The 15,752-nt window shown below is 40.5% G+C and overlaps 2 protein-coding genes across 4 annotated transcripts in view; one reads left to right on the plus strand and one right to left on the minus strand.

The window, feature by feature from the left end:
* Positions 1-7,354, minus strand: part of lpp (LIM domain containing preferred translocation partner in lipoma) — a 167,488-nt gene extending 160,134 nt beyond the window's left edge. Inside the window, exon 1 of one of the 2 annotated variants that reach the window (XM_084547735.1) lies at positions 7,181-7,354. The gene's annotated coding sequence lies outside the window, so the exon portion shown is untranslated. Of the gene's footprint in view, positions 1-7,012 lie in introns of both variants that reach the window. The other variant, XM_084547734.1, reaches the window with a different exon arrangement.
* bcl6aa (BCL6A transcription repressor a) lies at positions 4,473-14,889 on the plus strand. Of its 2 annotated transcripts, none has more exons than XM_084547731.1 (9): positions 4,473-6,131; positions 9,925-10,096; positions 10,213-10,434; positions 10,520-11,476; positions 11,766-11,947; positions 12,030-12,197; positions 12,290-12,420; positions 12,734-12,871; positions 12,963-14,889. In XM_084547731.1, exons 1-9 carry the CDS (start codon positions 6,047-6,049, stop codon positions 13,104-13,106), a joined length of 2,199 nt encoding a protein of 732 aa, XP_084403857.1. In that variant the 5' UTR covers positions 4,473-6,046; the 3' UTR covers positions 13,107-14,889. The 2 variants fall into 2 exon arrangements, with proteins under 2 accessions (XP_084403857.1, XP_084403858.1); XM_084547732.1 differs by lacking the exon at positions 4,473-6,131 and adding an exon at positions 7,559-7,750 and having other exon boundaries at positions 12,963-14,888.
* Positions 14,890-15,752: the final 863 nt, after the last annotated feature.

The following is a 15,752-nucleotide window of genomic DNA, read 5'->3' on the forward strand; positions in this document are numbered from 1 at the left end:
GGTTAATGAGGCCTGATGGTAATATGAGCTGATTTGTTTCTAGCAAATATAAACCGTGGGAGTTTTTTCAAAATATAGAAGAAGAAAGCTCTGTCTGGTTCATGTATTAACTGTAATAAGGGTGTAGGCGCTGTTGAGACATCGTCAGTTTCGTGAGAAAATGAAATCAAAAGAGATGCATTTTAAGTGAAACTTGCACAAATTATTCAGACAGTGGGGGAAAAAGAAAGAAAATGAAACAGACATGATATTTTCTTTGTGTGCAAATTAACAATTTAAATGTGCATGTGCATTTAATACATTATGCATATATTTTCCTTGAGATTATTATTATTATTATTTTTTTTAAATAAAAATGCTGGAATTATCGCCTCTTGAATCCATGTCAACACCAAGAGTTTGAGGTGTTTTTTCTTCCTTTTTTTTTTCGACTTCTGGGGCTTGGTGGGATTGCTTTCATCCTCTCCAATCCCATGTTTCCATGTTGGATTTAAATCTATTTACTGCTTTGGCTGGAGGAAAAACACAAAAAAAAGCTGACATGAAAATACACCTATATACTAATGGAGGCTGGGCACGGAGATGCAGTTGCAATCTCCGCCGAAATATGGGGACTAAAGCCAGATTTCTGTCATGAAAATCGCATCTAGTGCTGCTCTTTCTGAATTTTTAGTTTTACATTTCTGCAGCAGTGGATGGGTCATAATTTATTTTAACAATGCTCTGTACCCAGGATTGAATTCACATTTAAGCATTTCTCTAACGCAGAATCAACAGAGACCGAGAGCTGAAGTGGAGGATGCCTTGAGTGCACTGTTGCTGCTTTGTGCGTGGCTCTTGTTGAACACTGGCCTGCAGCTGTGTAGTTCCTGTTTAACCAGCCCTGCAGACCAGTATCAGCAGTTGGCATTAGATGCAGACAGCTACTTTGACCTGCCAGTGGAAGTAGAGTAACATGGGAGAATTTGATATGGTTGAAATCCAAATTGGGCCACAGCATGATAGAGTCTAGGGGCAAGCGAGAGAAAAAACAGCCAGGAAAGAGCTGCAACAGTTCACTGGGGGAATGACATGAGAGCTGAGTCCCCAGTAACAAAACACTGCTGCGAGTGAATTTCTACAAACTGACAGTGTGAGCGCATTTGCAGCAGTGCCTCCACTGAGTCTTCCCTTTTCACCTTTACTTCAACCTGATAAACACTACAGACACGTTGAATAGCAGGGCTGATCATTCAGCACAGATACAATGCGTTCAAACAGGTTTAGCAGCTTTGAGCCTTGTCCATTCTTATCACCATGAACTTGTTTACGGTGGAATATTCCACAGGTACAATGGACATAGGCTCCAAATATTACCTCTGTTGCCTAAACAGAGGTAACATTTTTATTCACCATCTGTTTCAGCACGGAGCTCTGTTTACTTTTCTTGTTACTGCGCATCAGGGGTAATCTGAGACACTGAAATCACTAGGTGCCATTTCTTTAGACAGTGTGTTTGTGTTGTCTTGCTATCACTAAAAGCTGGACAACATCTCAATTATGTCCAATAATGGTGTGAAATGCATATCCAGTTTGATTCTAAGCAGGCGTTATACAGAGATACAACTCGTACCATACAGCCTCTTCTCATCCCTTTTGACCTGATTATCACCCTGATCCCCATCAGATAATCTAAACACCTCGTCATCAACCACCAGTCACTTTTTCCAGCGTGAACTTTTAAAGTTGTATCATTTTGCATGCATTCATAGTACTAGAAGGTGGATCATTTCAGCAGTCAACTTTAGCTATTTCAATAATATATTCATTATTAGCAACAAATTATCTAAACCTTTTATTCAATAATTATAACTAATATACATATATATACACACACATATATATATATACATACATACATATATATATACATATATATATATATTTTTTTTTTACCTTTGAGCCTTTAGCTATTTAAACTATTCATCCATTACTTTTAACTAATGATTTCAACAAAATGTTAGCCATCAGCTTCAGCTCAAATCTTTTAACTTAATTCCTTTAATACCTTTGGCTAATTATTTCAACTGTGTACCTGTGTATTTACCTGCCTTTAGCAAATTATTTCACTTGTTTATTGTTTTTAGCAGTCAGTACCAGTTCATTATTTTTAGCTGATTTCTATAACCTTTTACACAACTGCATTTGTCCTTTAAATTTAACTACAATATATTTACTGCTTGTAGCTATTTCAATAATACATTTAGTACTTTTATCAGTCTGTTTTAGATCATTATTTAACCTGTTTATTATTTTAGCAGTGATTTTCTATTCATTATTTCTATGTAATTCCATACACATATAGATGTTTTTGCAAGCTATATCACCTATTTATCCTTTAACATACTTTGGTAATATATTTACTGCTTCTATCTATTTTGAACAATACATTCAATAACTTTAGATCTTTTGAATCATTATTTTAAATATTTCACCAGTTTATTATTTTATGCTACCAGTTTTGACTCACTACTCTGGTTAGCTAGGTATTGAAAAGACTAGCTAACCAAAGTAACTTGTATCAAGTAGCTACTTTAAGCTAGCATTTCTTCAATTTATCCAGTATATGTATCCATTAGTTTTGGCCAATTATGTCAACTATTTATTGTCTCTTAGCTTGCAGTTTTTTGTATTCTTTAGCCCACTGTAAGCTAACCAGTTATTAATCCTTGCTAGCTCGGTCAATAAGTGTACCAAGATTCCATTGGCAGCAATCAGTCAATAATCAATAAATAATCTTTGCTGACCTGGTAACCAGGTGTACCAAGGTACAAGCTGGGGGTCACTCCTGTGCAGTACATGTGTAAATATGTCTATAATGCGCAAGTTAAAACAAAACTAAAATGCTATGACATGAAGAAGGAGCCTTGCAGCATTTCCAGGACACTGCCATCTTACCGGGATCCATAGCTTGACGCTAACTAATAGGTGTTGTGACAGTACAGCAGAAAAGGGGGTTGATTCAGACAGATGATTCTTATTGGATCATTACTGAGGGTGGTGCAAAGAAATAAGAGCCACTTGTTTACCACTAAAGCTCCCTGTCAGAGAGCAGATACCTCTGTTAAAATACCAAACTGAATCCACATGGAGACACACAACTTTAAGGCTTTCACACTTATCTCTGCGGAAGTTGTCTCCTAACTCAACATTTAACTGCCCTGCGTGTGTGGAAAAAAAAAAAAGGGAAAAAAAAGCGAGGAAGACGACGCAAACAGTTGAGATCGTGCAGATTTGTAGGGATGGCAGCGATTGCATCAAGCCTTGACTATACAGTCCCTTGTTTTGTTGAAGTAACTGACCCGTCATCCAGCAGATGGCACACTGGCAAGAAACTGTTTGTGGCATGCTGGAAAATTCCATCAGGTTGGGCTCTGCAGCCTGCATTCCTGGCTCCTCTCAGCTGGCCTTGAGAAAGTCCTGAATCTACATGCTTTGATTTGGTTAAATTGGTATACTAGCCCACTAACACGGCTGTGCTCTGACTATAAGCTTAGCATGTAGCCCGCACAGGCAAACCGGTGAACTCAAGGTTATTCGCACAGACGCAGTGCAACTTACTCCAAAGTTCTTTTTGTAAGTTGTGCTTCTGTTTGTTTTTGCAATATCTGATCGAGAAGAATTAAATCTTCAATGGAGCGTTTACACATCCGGAGAGCCTTTTTACTGACCACTAGGACTGAGCACTCAGAACAATACACCTATAGCTTATGAAGGTACAGGTATTTAGGAAGAGGCCGGGAAACCTTTGGAATAAACTGCATCTTAATAAACTCTTCTTACTCACTTTTTTAGTCCGTTTTTTTTTTCTTTTATATAAGTGTGAACCTCTGCGAGCTTCTAATCTTTATTATTTGGAACTGCTAAAATCTTCCTGTGTGCGTTTAACCTTGTCAAGTGGGATAAAAGCCAACTTTCTACCTGTGGTGTGTGAGCGCAGAGACACTCGGCAGCACTGTTGCAAACGGACAGAATTTCATGTCAGATTTTGACTTTTCTGTTTGTCTGTTAATTAAAAAAGCGCAAGGCAAGCTTCCAAGGAAAGTGCGCTCATCGTTACCTGCACAGAAAATCCTTTGAAGTGAATTTTTAGCCTTCATTTATTTATTACACCTGGTGTTCTTTAACAGATGTCATGAATTATGCATGCCGTACTGTATGTTTTCAATGATCTCTTCAAATAGATGATCAAGGAAAATGTACAAATACATACGATATGATGCAGAGAGCACATCTTTTTTTAATGACACGCTTCAGCCGTGCCAATTCAAACCTGCAGCAGTGACGGTGTTTGACAAAGAGCAAAACTTAATTGTGGACAAAACCAGAAGGAAAAAAAAAAAGGCTTCTGGGATGCATGGAGTTAAAAAAGTGAAACTTAACAATATAAAAAGAAATTCTTTTAAAGAAAGGAACTAAAAAGACCTCTGTAGCTAACAGCATTATCTGTTTGGTGTTACAGCGCGGTTGCATCATGTCTCTCAGAACAAAACTCCACACTCACATCTTTGCTGACAATGAACACTGAAGTTGGCAGAAATTTGCTGTGAAACGAGACAAAAGTGTGCAGTTTATGGAAAAAAAAAGTGAGGCAACCTCCGGGCCTCAGGCTTTTGTCAGTGGGCATTTCTATTCAATGACCTATCATGCACCAAGTATAAGCAATGATACGCCTTAGAGATGTTTCACACTGTGTCAGAAGTGTACTAGATTATTTTTTTTCCTTTTTTTTTAATATGCAGCTGTTACTGGCCAACCGGACTTGAATTGATACAACGTGCATCTGCTCTGATTGTTTCTGAACAGTGCTCCATTTACATAATGTAGACCGAGACTGAGACGCCTCATAAGGGTTGTTTAATTGCAAAGATTAACCATGTACACTGTCCATAACCTGATAACCCTCCATCAGTTCATATTGATCAGCCACTTTTTTCCTGCCCTCTGTATGTGGGTCATTTATTTTTTGCTACGAATTGGTTAAGTAAAAGTTTGCCAAGGATTTGCAGTAATTATCTCATCCTTCTATAGCTGGGCACAGCGTGGGGCCTTGGTAAATTACACATCTCTCTCTCCTAACTCCTGGATGGTTTATGGCCGTGCATTATGCATAACTGAGCTGGAGCGCCTTAAACATCCCCCAAGTGGATTGAAATAAAGTTGACGCTGCTCTTTGTTTGGAGCTCAAGAAAGTCTTTATTTGGCAGTGCTGAATCGGAGATTGCTGTAAAAGCGTGCGTCTTAATTATTTTGGAGACTTTTTTTTTTTCTCCCCCTCTCTCCCCAATGGTTTGTTAACACCTGGAGTGTTTTTAGTGGGATGCCGGATCCAGATGGGCGGATGCTCGGGCAATCCACAGGGAAATGTCGGTTACAATATAGCGTGTGCCACCGCGCAAAGAGTTAATAAAAAAAAAAGAGAGAAAGGAAACAGAGCCTGTTGTTCACTGAATGACAAAGGTAACAGGCAGCTCAAATGCCCAAAATGCCAATTAGTCATTAGTTTCTAATGACTGTGTGAAACACATATTTTTAAATGTAAAATTAAGTTTCACTCTCAAAAGTGTGACCTTTTCATAATTTTACGTGAAAGCATTAGATCGTAAGAAATTGATAAGATATTGCACTTTGTAGGAAAGGAGCAAATTACAGCTTTAGAAAACTGGATGACAGATAACAAGGCTGTATATTCTCGCCATGAGATGTGGTGATAACTAACAGTTATAGTTTAGTCATTGTCAGTCACTGATCTTTACAGTAACGTTAATATAATGTTTTTCTGATCCAATATTTATCTGATATCGCCCTACAATTCAATATAAGAAAAAACATTTTCATTTCATATTCATTTATTCACTTGTTGGAGGTTTTACTATATTAAAACTGAAGATCAATGATCTATTTTGAAGGGGTGGTTTTACAAGATATCTCAGCTGACACTTTGCCTGTTTAATGCAGCCTAATCCATAATTAATTTGATTTTGTTCTACATTCTCCAGCCCAGCAAATGCTCCTTCTGTGCCAGGGAGTAAACGGGATGAGAAAAGAAGGGGAATCCGTGGTTTGGAATCACCACAAACAAAGTTTCCAAGGTGAGTCACTGACAGTAAATGTGTGCCTGGCCCTCATGAAATGAATAACAACTTTTCAGATGTTGTCATCCCACAACCAAGAATAACAAGCCAGCTATTAACTGGTGAAAACGATGCTTAAATTCACCCCCCTCCCCAACCCCCCCCCCCCCCCCCCCCATGCATGGATGGGAAACAAACTACACACTTCAGCTTCCCTTCGATGTCTTTCGTTTCATGCAAAAGACAAGCACCAAAAACGCAATACTACCAGGCTGAGGAGTCAAGAAAAGCCACTTAGTTTATTTTTCCCCAACACTGAGAAATGATGCAACAGGGAGTACACATGCCTTAAATTAAATGGTAGAGTGGAAGGGGGGAAAAAAATCTTAGCAATGAATTCAATTAATTTTCCAGGAATTCTTCACTTTGCATTTGCAGGCGTGCACACATCATCCGACACGGACAATATCTCATGCGTCCTCCCTTTTCCAATTATTCACAATAATCCAACCAAAAGGAGGTTTTTCAGGAAACACGAGAAGCCGAAGAGGCAGAGGTCAGGGTTACACAAGCATATTATATTATTGCAGCCAGACATGACGGTCACGATGAGCACAACAGGTCTCGGAGCATTTAAACATTAACAGAATTAGGAGCTGAATGCATTCACTTCTTTGCAGAATAAAGCCTCTCAGCGACCGTTATGCTTGATGCGCTCGTTTTAACGCAACAAGTTTCCTGTGCAATCCCGAACTTATTAAACTGCAGCCTGCATCTTTCTCTTAGCAACAATCAACCAAAAGCCTTTTTTTTATCGCAGTAACAGCTGGAAAGCCAACACACAAATCCCTTATATATACGCGCAGATTAGAATACACATTAAAAAAAATACTACCTACCAAGTGCCAATTCTACCATGCGCTGAGGTTAAGTGAAAACCAGAGTCACATTAAAAAGCTCAACTGACTGCCTGCAGACTTGTGAATAATAAATCTATTTAAGCTTTCCTTTTTTAACAAACCCCCGGTGGTGGTTCGCAGCATTCTCCGTCTATGAAGTCAGCATACCTGCAGGAGAATCTGGCTAAAAATGAATTGTGGTTAAGAAGAAGCAGCAGCCTGTCACATCGACCTGTCCGCATGGGCCTAATTAAGAGGTCGGTCTGTGTGCTGTACATGTACAGACTGTGTGTTAAATGCGACGAGACGCAGGGAGCGATACATTGCTGAAGTCATGGAATATAAATTAGTTCTGAGAATTTCGGGGGCTGGGTTTAAGGAACCGGTGACGTCGCAGACTCGACGTCCTGTGACTGTGGACTCAACCAAAAGCAGGGGGATTTGGATCCTGGCGAAACAATTTAGTGCATTATTTTAGAAATTTGTGCAGCTTTTTACACTAATTTAAACACTAGGTGTTTGCTGTCGTTACTGCTAAAATAGTTACGCGCAATATGCGTTCGATTAAACGCGTTTGAAATCGGTTGTTTTTATCGCTGGGGGAAAAAGCGTCTCTCCCCTGCCCTGAGAGAGTGGTACGGTCTCAGGCTCAAATTCCGAGAATTGTGCTCGACTGATTCTTAGAACTGGGGTTCTTAGAAGTGGTGATGCAAGAAGTTTCTAGGAAAGCGCTACCAGGTGATTTTTTAAATTCCTTTTTTCCTCTCATTTGGCGCGAAGTTGTTATCTACTGTTTATTGTTGGTGTTTTAGACATGGCTTATTTGTCCATTTGTGCTGTGGAAGTGTTTGTGGGGCCGGGGCTGAGTGTGGCTGTCAGTGTGAACAGTGTGGAGTGAAACTCTGGAGGGGCTGCTGTGGTGACAGCCAGAGCGCCGCTCTCTTGACAGCTCGTCTGCCTCACTGTGCTGCTGCTGCTGCTGGTGCTGCTGCTGGGTCGCGTTCAGACAGCGGGGCAGACAGCAGTCTTACCTCCGCTGTAGCGACCCTTCCCTCTCTGACACCAAGTCATGTCGTAAAAGCTGTAATAGCGCTCCGGTTTGATAAATACACGGAAGAGAATGCTGCTCGAGAGCGGCGCTCGCGCGGTCCGGAGCTCGGGTCGTAGCGCACGGCTGCTCGGGTGCGCGTGTCTCTGTTGATGCGCTCTGATTTAGCGCTACTTTGTACGGTGAAGTGTCAACACACGGCGGAGCGGCGCTGTCACACGAACTTTGTTGGCAGCATGGCAGTACGCAGGTTCACGTATATAGCCTACATATCTTCTTCTTTTTTTTTGTTTGTTTTTTTTTTTTTTTTACTTCGCGACGGTAATTTGCTCTAATGGAGCGTTAAAGTCTGCCCCGAACAAGCCCTCCTGTTACCGTAACATCGCAGCGGAAATATTAGCATTGATGGGCGTGTGTATTTTCCGCGGTAGACGCTACAGGACACGTCGTCTCACCAAACTTGTCTCTTGTGTTTCCACTGTGTCAGTGTGCTGCGTGACAACATACACAACTTAAGTTGAAAGCGTTCACCGAGATGCGCGCAGAGTTGCTTCAGCTTTCTGCTGAAGTGTTGTCTCATTTCTGTCTCGGCCTGAGAGTTTCGGTTAGACTGTTTTTATCCTCAGGAGCGGCAACGCTTAATATTAGAATCGCGAAATGAAAATAAAATGAGAGATAAAGGGCATAGTGAGAAAAGAAAAAAAAAAACACGTCCTTTCATTTGAATGTGTTCACACTCGCTCAAGCAGTCATATAAATTCTGTTGACTTAATTCAGTTTATATTGCTGCTTGTTTTCCTCACAGAGGAGGTCATTATTTACCATCAGTCTGTTTAAGGTGCATTCTGCCCTGCTTCTATTTTCGGACGTGTCCAATTACAGACTCTTGACATTGACTTGAAGATACTGTCATAACCCCGTCTGCGTGTTACAAAGCCAATTCTGCCTGGAGTTCATTAAATATTAGTTTTCGCTCCCATAAAGTAATTGACCCAGAAATACGCCACGGCATATTGTCAAGCAGCGCTGCGGGGCTCCCCAACAACACCGCTGTCACCGCTGTTTATCACAGCAAACAAGGAAAAGTGTGACTTGTGTAACCTTGCCAGCTGCACCCGGTTGTCCGGAGGATCCTCTCTGGTGGCGAGGACATCTTGCGGTTGAAATTCAGTTTTGTATGTTGTGTGCCAAAAGGGGGGGAAAGTTTTCAGTAAGGAGTGAGCATTAATAGTTTCCCGTATTTTCTCAATCGGTCAAATCTGAAGTGTGAGAAAATCCGCCGTGCTGACAAAACTTTCCTCCGCTTTATTTTAGAGAAATGTTCATGCTCTTTTTGAAATATAATTAATAAATCCGATGTTTATTTTAACATGTGCATTTTTTTATTTAATCAGCCCAGTCTTTAGTTTTGTATAAATAAATAAAATAATTTTAAAAAATACAAGTGTTTATTACAGGATTATTTCGTAATTATTGTCGTCTGTTTCCGTGTAAATGTGCTATCGTGTTTTTTTGTTGTTGTTGTTTTTTAATGGACTAAATAATATAACAAGAAATTAATCTGTTACGCTGAGCTGTCAACCAGTGGTTCAAAGACAGAGAAAGTGAAGGGGAGAGAAACGATTCCAAAGGTAGAAATTTAAATGTCTAGACTGTGTTTATTTAATAAATGGCGCCGCCTACTGGTGCGCTGCGCATCTGGTTTCTTTAGTCTTCTTGAGGCTCCTTGATAACTCCAGCTCAGTTCTTTTAGTTCAGCATTACTTGTACTCCACGGTCTATGCTTTGTGGCAGAGCTGAAATACAAAGCAATCTGTTTTGTAGAAAACAATTTAAATTTTTAATTTTCTTCTTCTGTTTCCAGAACTTGACAAAATGGCTTGCGCAGCAGACAGCTGCATACAGTTCACACGCCATGCAAGTGATGTCCTGCTCAACCTGAATCGCCTGCGTAGCAGAGATATCCTCACAGATGTCACTATCTTGGTTAACAGACAGCAGTTTCGTGCACACAAGACTGTTCTCATGGCTTGCAGGTGCGTGTTATTTCAGCCCGGGTTTAAGCCAATTTTCCTGCCGCTGTTTGAAGTTGAAGTGTCTGATCTTTGTACGCTCTTGTCTGTGTCTCTTTTTCCTTTTTCCGTGGCTGCAGTGGGCTGTTTTACTCCATCTTTACTGACTCCCACAAGTGCAACCTTAATGCCATCAGTCTGGACCCAAAGGTGGACCCAGAGGGCTTTGCCATCCTGCTGGAGTTTATGTACACCTCCCGTCTCACACTAAAGGAAAGTCTGATCATGGCTATCATGAATACAGCTATCTACCTTCAGATGGACCATGTTGTGGACACCTGCCACAGATTCATAAAGTCCAGGTTGGTAGAAAAAAATAATACAAATAAGTATAAATCCATGACAGCTGGCATCTGTGTGTTTATGATGTTGTAACTGTCTTCACAGTGATCCGTCTGCAAAGCTGCCTCGAGATGAGTTTTTGGTCAGTCCCTTGGTTTTACCTCAGGATGTCCATGCTTACCGGCCCCATGATGTTGTTGACAGTTTGCACAGCCGTGTAGCTCCATTCAGGGATAGCCGGCCCTATGGCTCAAACATATTCAGCGGAGTGAGCACCCCCAGCAACTACCATCTCTATGGGCAGTTCCCCATGCCAGGATTTCCCTTCCCTCTGTGCAAGCTGACCGATACCAAAAATGCTTTTGCTGACCTCTCCAAGAGTGGTATCCACCACAAGCATTGTTCTCCACATGACAGCACCAATGCCATTAGGGCAGAATACACCAGAGCAGTTGGCACTGGCTCCTCCAGCATTATTCACTCCACCACCTACGCTTCCAGAGAGGTAGGCAGAGACGATGAGATGAGAAAAGAAAGCCACGAGGGGGTCGGCCAATCTATGGGTCTCGGCGCAAGGAAGCGTGTTTTTCCCGTGCTGACTCTGGAGCACCACAAAGACTCGGGCAAAGAGCACGCTCCTCAGGCAGAAGAAGACCTGATCCATCAGCACTATCCTTTGGGAATCTCCTCCAGTGGACGCAAGAGCCTCATGAGCAGCCCGCAGAGCCCCCTCAAATCAGACTGCCAGCCCAACTCCCCAACAGAATCCAGCAGCAGCAAGAACGCTGGCCTCTCCCAAGCTGCCGGAGCGCAAGCCCCACAAGGTACGCAGGACCCCAAATCTCGCAACTGGAAGAAGTACAAGTTCATTGTGTTGAATCAGAGCGCAAAGGAAGAAGAGGTGGGGTTGAGGGATCCCGGGCTTCGCTCACCGCAGCGCCTCGGCCTGCAGCCCTACCTCCACCCTAGCGACTCGGAGAACCTTGACCCACAAACTACGAGCAAGAGCGGTGAGGACCTGCCTGTACCCCAGGCTAGTCGCCTCAACAACATCATTAACAGGTGAGTTTTAAAAATGTTTTCAATACAACAACAAAATGTACGCAAGATATGTGATTCAGTTCATTTGACGTGATGGGTGAATTTTAAGATATTTGAGGATTTTATGCCCATTTTATTATTGCACTTACTTTAAAAACAAACCAGGGTAAATTCTGATTTGTAGTTTGAACATTTTCCAGGATAATTTTAGAAACTTTATTTTGGAATTTTGTTTAGATTTAAATGTTTTAGTGATTTGAAGTTTGAGTTTGATTTGACTATTTTAACTCATTTTTTATTTTGTCTTCAGTGCACTAGAGGGGTCACTGAGGAATGGTGATGGCCACCCTTCACACTACCTGAACCGCCTCAACTGCTCATCCTGTGGCTCCCAGTCCCCTCACCACTCAGAAATCTGTCCCAACACGTCCAGGACTCGTCTGTCAGAGGAGATGGCAGAGCTTCATTCAGAATATTCTGACTCCAGCTGTGGTGAGTTTGTGATTTCTGGGAGAAATGAGTCTGCATTATTTGGAACCGCAAGTTAACTTTGACTTTGATTTGTCCTGAACAGAAAACGGTACGTTCTTCTGTAATGAGTGCGACTCCAAATTTGCTGAGGACGAAGCTCTGAAACAACATATGCTTCAAGTGCACAGCGACAAGCCATACAAGTGTGACCGCTGTCAGGCTGCTTTCCGCTACAAGGGCAACCTTGCCAGCCACAAGACTGTCCACACAGGTACAGAAAAGAATTAAATTGACTTTACTGATCTAACAGATTCATGTACTGTGGCTTTGTTGCTAATTTCTAAAGTGATTCTTGTCTTTCAGGAGAGAAGCCGTATCGCTGTAATATCTGTGGTGCTCAGTTTAACCGACCAGCTAACCTCAAGACTCACACTCGCATCCACTCAGGAGAGAAGCCATATAAGTGTGAGACGTGTGGAGCTCGCTTTGTACAGGTAATGACAACCATACACAAAAACCTGAGTCTGGTCTCAAAATGTTTTTTCCTCTCTATTGTGTATGGGCCAATAGTGGTAACACTTGATTGTCAAGTGTAATTATAGATGGCTGTAGTTATTTTCATCTTGACTGAAGTACCTACAAGTGTGTTTTAGTATTTTTATGCAGTGGATACATGTGCCCTCTCGAAAGTTTCATAAGAGTGTGTTTGTTTAAAAGGATTTGCCTAGTTCTAGTGTCAGTGAATGTTGTTTTCATGACTTTTCTGATTCCGCCTAATTTTTGTTTTGCTTTTTGTTCACGTCTCAGGTTGCTCATCTCCGCGCCCATGTGTTGATCCACACGGGTGAGAAGCCATATCCATGTGAAATCTGTGGAACGCGCTTCCGCCACCTGCAGACGTTGAAGAGCCACCTGCGTATACACACAGGAGAAAAGCCCTACCATGTAGGTCGACTTAAAAAGTCCGAAACCTTTCCAAATCAAATGCAAGACTGTGAAGTGATCGTAAATAATGTTGCTCTGTTCTCCTTTTCAGTGTGAAAAATGCAACTTGCACTTCCGCCACAAGAGTCAGCTACGGTTGCATCTTCGACAGAAGCACGGCGCCATCACTAACACAAAGATCCAGTACCGTATGTCCACTGCAGACATGCCCACTGACTTGACAAAGGCATGCTGAACTAAATGAAGGAATCAGTTTTTATGGCGGCAATCTTGACCTTGGCATTTATCGGCCCCCAACTTGTACAATCATCCAAAATTGTAGTGCCACACTGTGTTTATTAGACAAATTGGCTGTGTATGCCATTCTAAACGGGTTTCCACTACATGTGAACGTAGAGCCACAAATGGCATCTTAGTCACTTTATTGTTTCTATATAGAAATATATATATGGAAATATATATATATATGTTTGTTGGGAGTGTTTTTAAGCTTTGAAGGTACGTATATAAAGCTTTATTTTGTTGAGAAGGATGGAATGTAAACAATCTGCTTTTTGAAAATACAGTATTTTATATCAGAGAACTTACTTTTCTGAAAGTATTGAACATTTTGATTGACGGGTGGTACATATATTTTAAGATAATGGGATTTGCGGCTGTATAGAATTGTCTATACATTTTTACGTATACGTGCGTACATGTTGCACCATGTCGAGTTGCCATATTCACGTGAAAGGGAAGAAAAAAAACCCCATTGTAATTGAATTTAGTCTAAAACATATCAGATGACTGCTGCTGTCTGATGAGGATATGCATGAGGTACTCTCTTAACCGTTGCCAGTCGTTAGCATAAATGAAGTGGGCAACTGCATAAATATTGTGACATATTGTGTAATTATATCTGTGGGATTGCTCTCTGCTGGCAGAGCCAATCTAAGTGTTGAAATGCATTTCAAGGTACTGCTTTGTAATGACCAAGAAAACATTTTGCTTCAAATATATTTGTATAGACGTGACTTTTGTTTTTCATAAGTGAAGGTTTACAGTTTTGCTCATTGTTCTAGTTCCTGTTCCTACAGTAGAGTTGTGTAAATGTCAGCGTTTTTGTTTGTAGATACACTGTGTATTCAATGTGCCTTTCTCTATGGTGACTGAATTCCTCTCCATTCAGCCCAGATCTGTTAAGGTACAACTCAAGGACATCACTTGTCCTAGATCCCTGTGTGTGTGTGCGTGTCTGTGGGTGTGTGTGCGTGTGTGTACATATTTTTAAAAGCTTGTCACCATCCTTAGAACATACAAATTCATCATTGTAAATCTTCAGGACTTGTTTTTAAATTGGGCTTTTTTAACTGCATTAAAATTATTGTACAATGTTATAGATGTATGAATGTAAAATAAAGGTATTGGATTTCTATGTATTAACACTGGAGTGAGCTCATTTCATTTTCAACAAGTTCTACTGTTTTTTTCCCTCCAATCTCCCAAGATTAGACAGCTAAAATAAAAACAACTTGTAGCTCAACAAAGTTACATTAAGTGTAAAGACTGTTTGATCTGCAGGCGTATTCATCATTTTAGATCATAATTTAGACATTCAATGATGAGCAGCATCCAGAGTTACTGTACATAGCAACTACAAAATAGAAAAGCTAAAGAAAATAAAGGACCTATAAAGCTTTTATTTTGTGAAATGTAAAACTTGTGCCACAAATGACACATCAATATAATAACTGATATCTAACCACCATAGTTTAAAGATATTAATAAAAACTAGAGGGAACAATAAGGCCTATATATTTACCATATTTATGGTTATTATCAGTACTTCTTAATAAATGACTGTTTGAGCTGAAACGATCAGTAGATTCATCTCCTCTGAACTGTTTTAATATTCAGTTATTCATAGTCTATGTCACTGTGTCCAACATTTGTCTCGCTTCTCAAATGTTACTTTGCTCATTTCGTCCCACATTATTATTACTCGAACATATAACTGTGACTCAAAAATGTGAATTAAACAAGATATTGGATTATGCCGATGGTGTGATTGGAATTTGTACACTATTTTTTAAGTAATTCATTGGAAATGGTTGATAATTTCCTTAACTAATAATTCAATGCAAACTGGATAAGCAGCAGAAAATGTATAATAAATATATATATATACAGTATATATATATAGAGAGAGAACACATTGACTTACAGTTGATGTATGGATTCATATTTTAAATATCGTCAGTCTGAGGTCTGAAAAAAATTGCATTTGAGTCAGCTTTGATCACAGGTGGATTTAACGTTATTTCCTGTGGCAGGCCAGAAAAACTTTCTGAACAATTCTGTAACTGACGTTTAAGACTTTTTCGTGCCCTTTTCAAGACCAGTAGACATCCTTCCAAGAAGGTGGGTCCAAGAGAGTACCACAGCCACTTTTCAAAATCTGCCAAACACAGTTCTCTTAACTCTGAGAAAGTGGCCTAACTACTGAAGTAACAGGGAAAAACATTTAGTGACTTCTCAAGTTTTCCAGTTACTACTGGAGCCCACAAAGAGCTGATTCTCTCTAACAATCCATCCACTAGTGTCGGTTATCTGGAAGTAAAGTCATTTAAAGTAACCCTAACAACACTGAATATTATCCACAGATGTATAATAGAAGCCATCTGAAGTTAATGCTAACATTAGGCCCCATGAGCTGCTGTTCATACCAGACTAAGTATGGCTGTAGCAGCTCAGTGTATTCAACCTTTCATCTGTACAAGGATGAAAGGTTGGACCCTCATCTGGGTCACAGTGCAACACTGCAGAAAAGTGAGATTCAGCACAATAGCTGTCAAGATTAAGAACATTCTGCTATGCATTTTGATAAACCACTGGCTCC

Source organism: Chelon labrosus (genome assembly GCF_963514085.1).
Source record: "Chelon labrosus genome assembly, chromosome: 7".
NCBI lineage: Eukaryota > Metazoa > Chordata > Actinopteri > Mugiliformes > Mugilidae > Chelon > Chelon labrosus.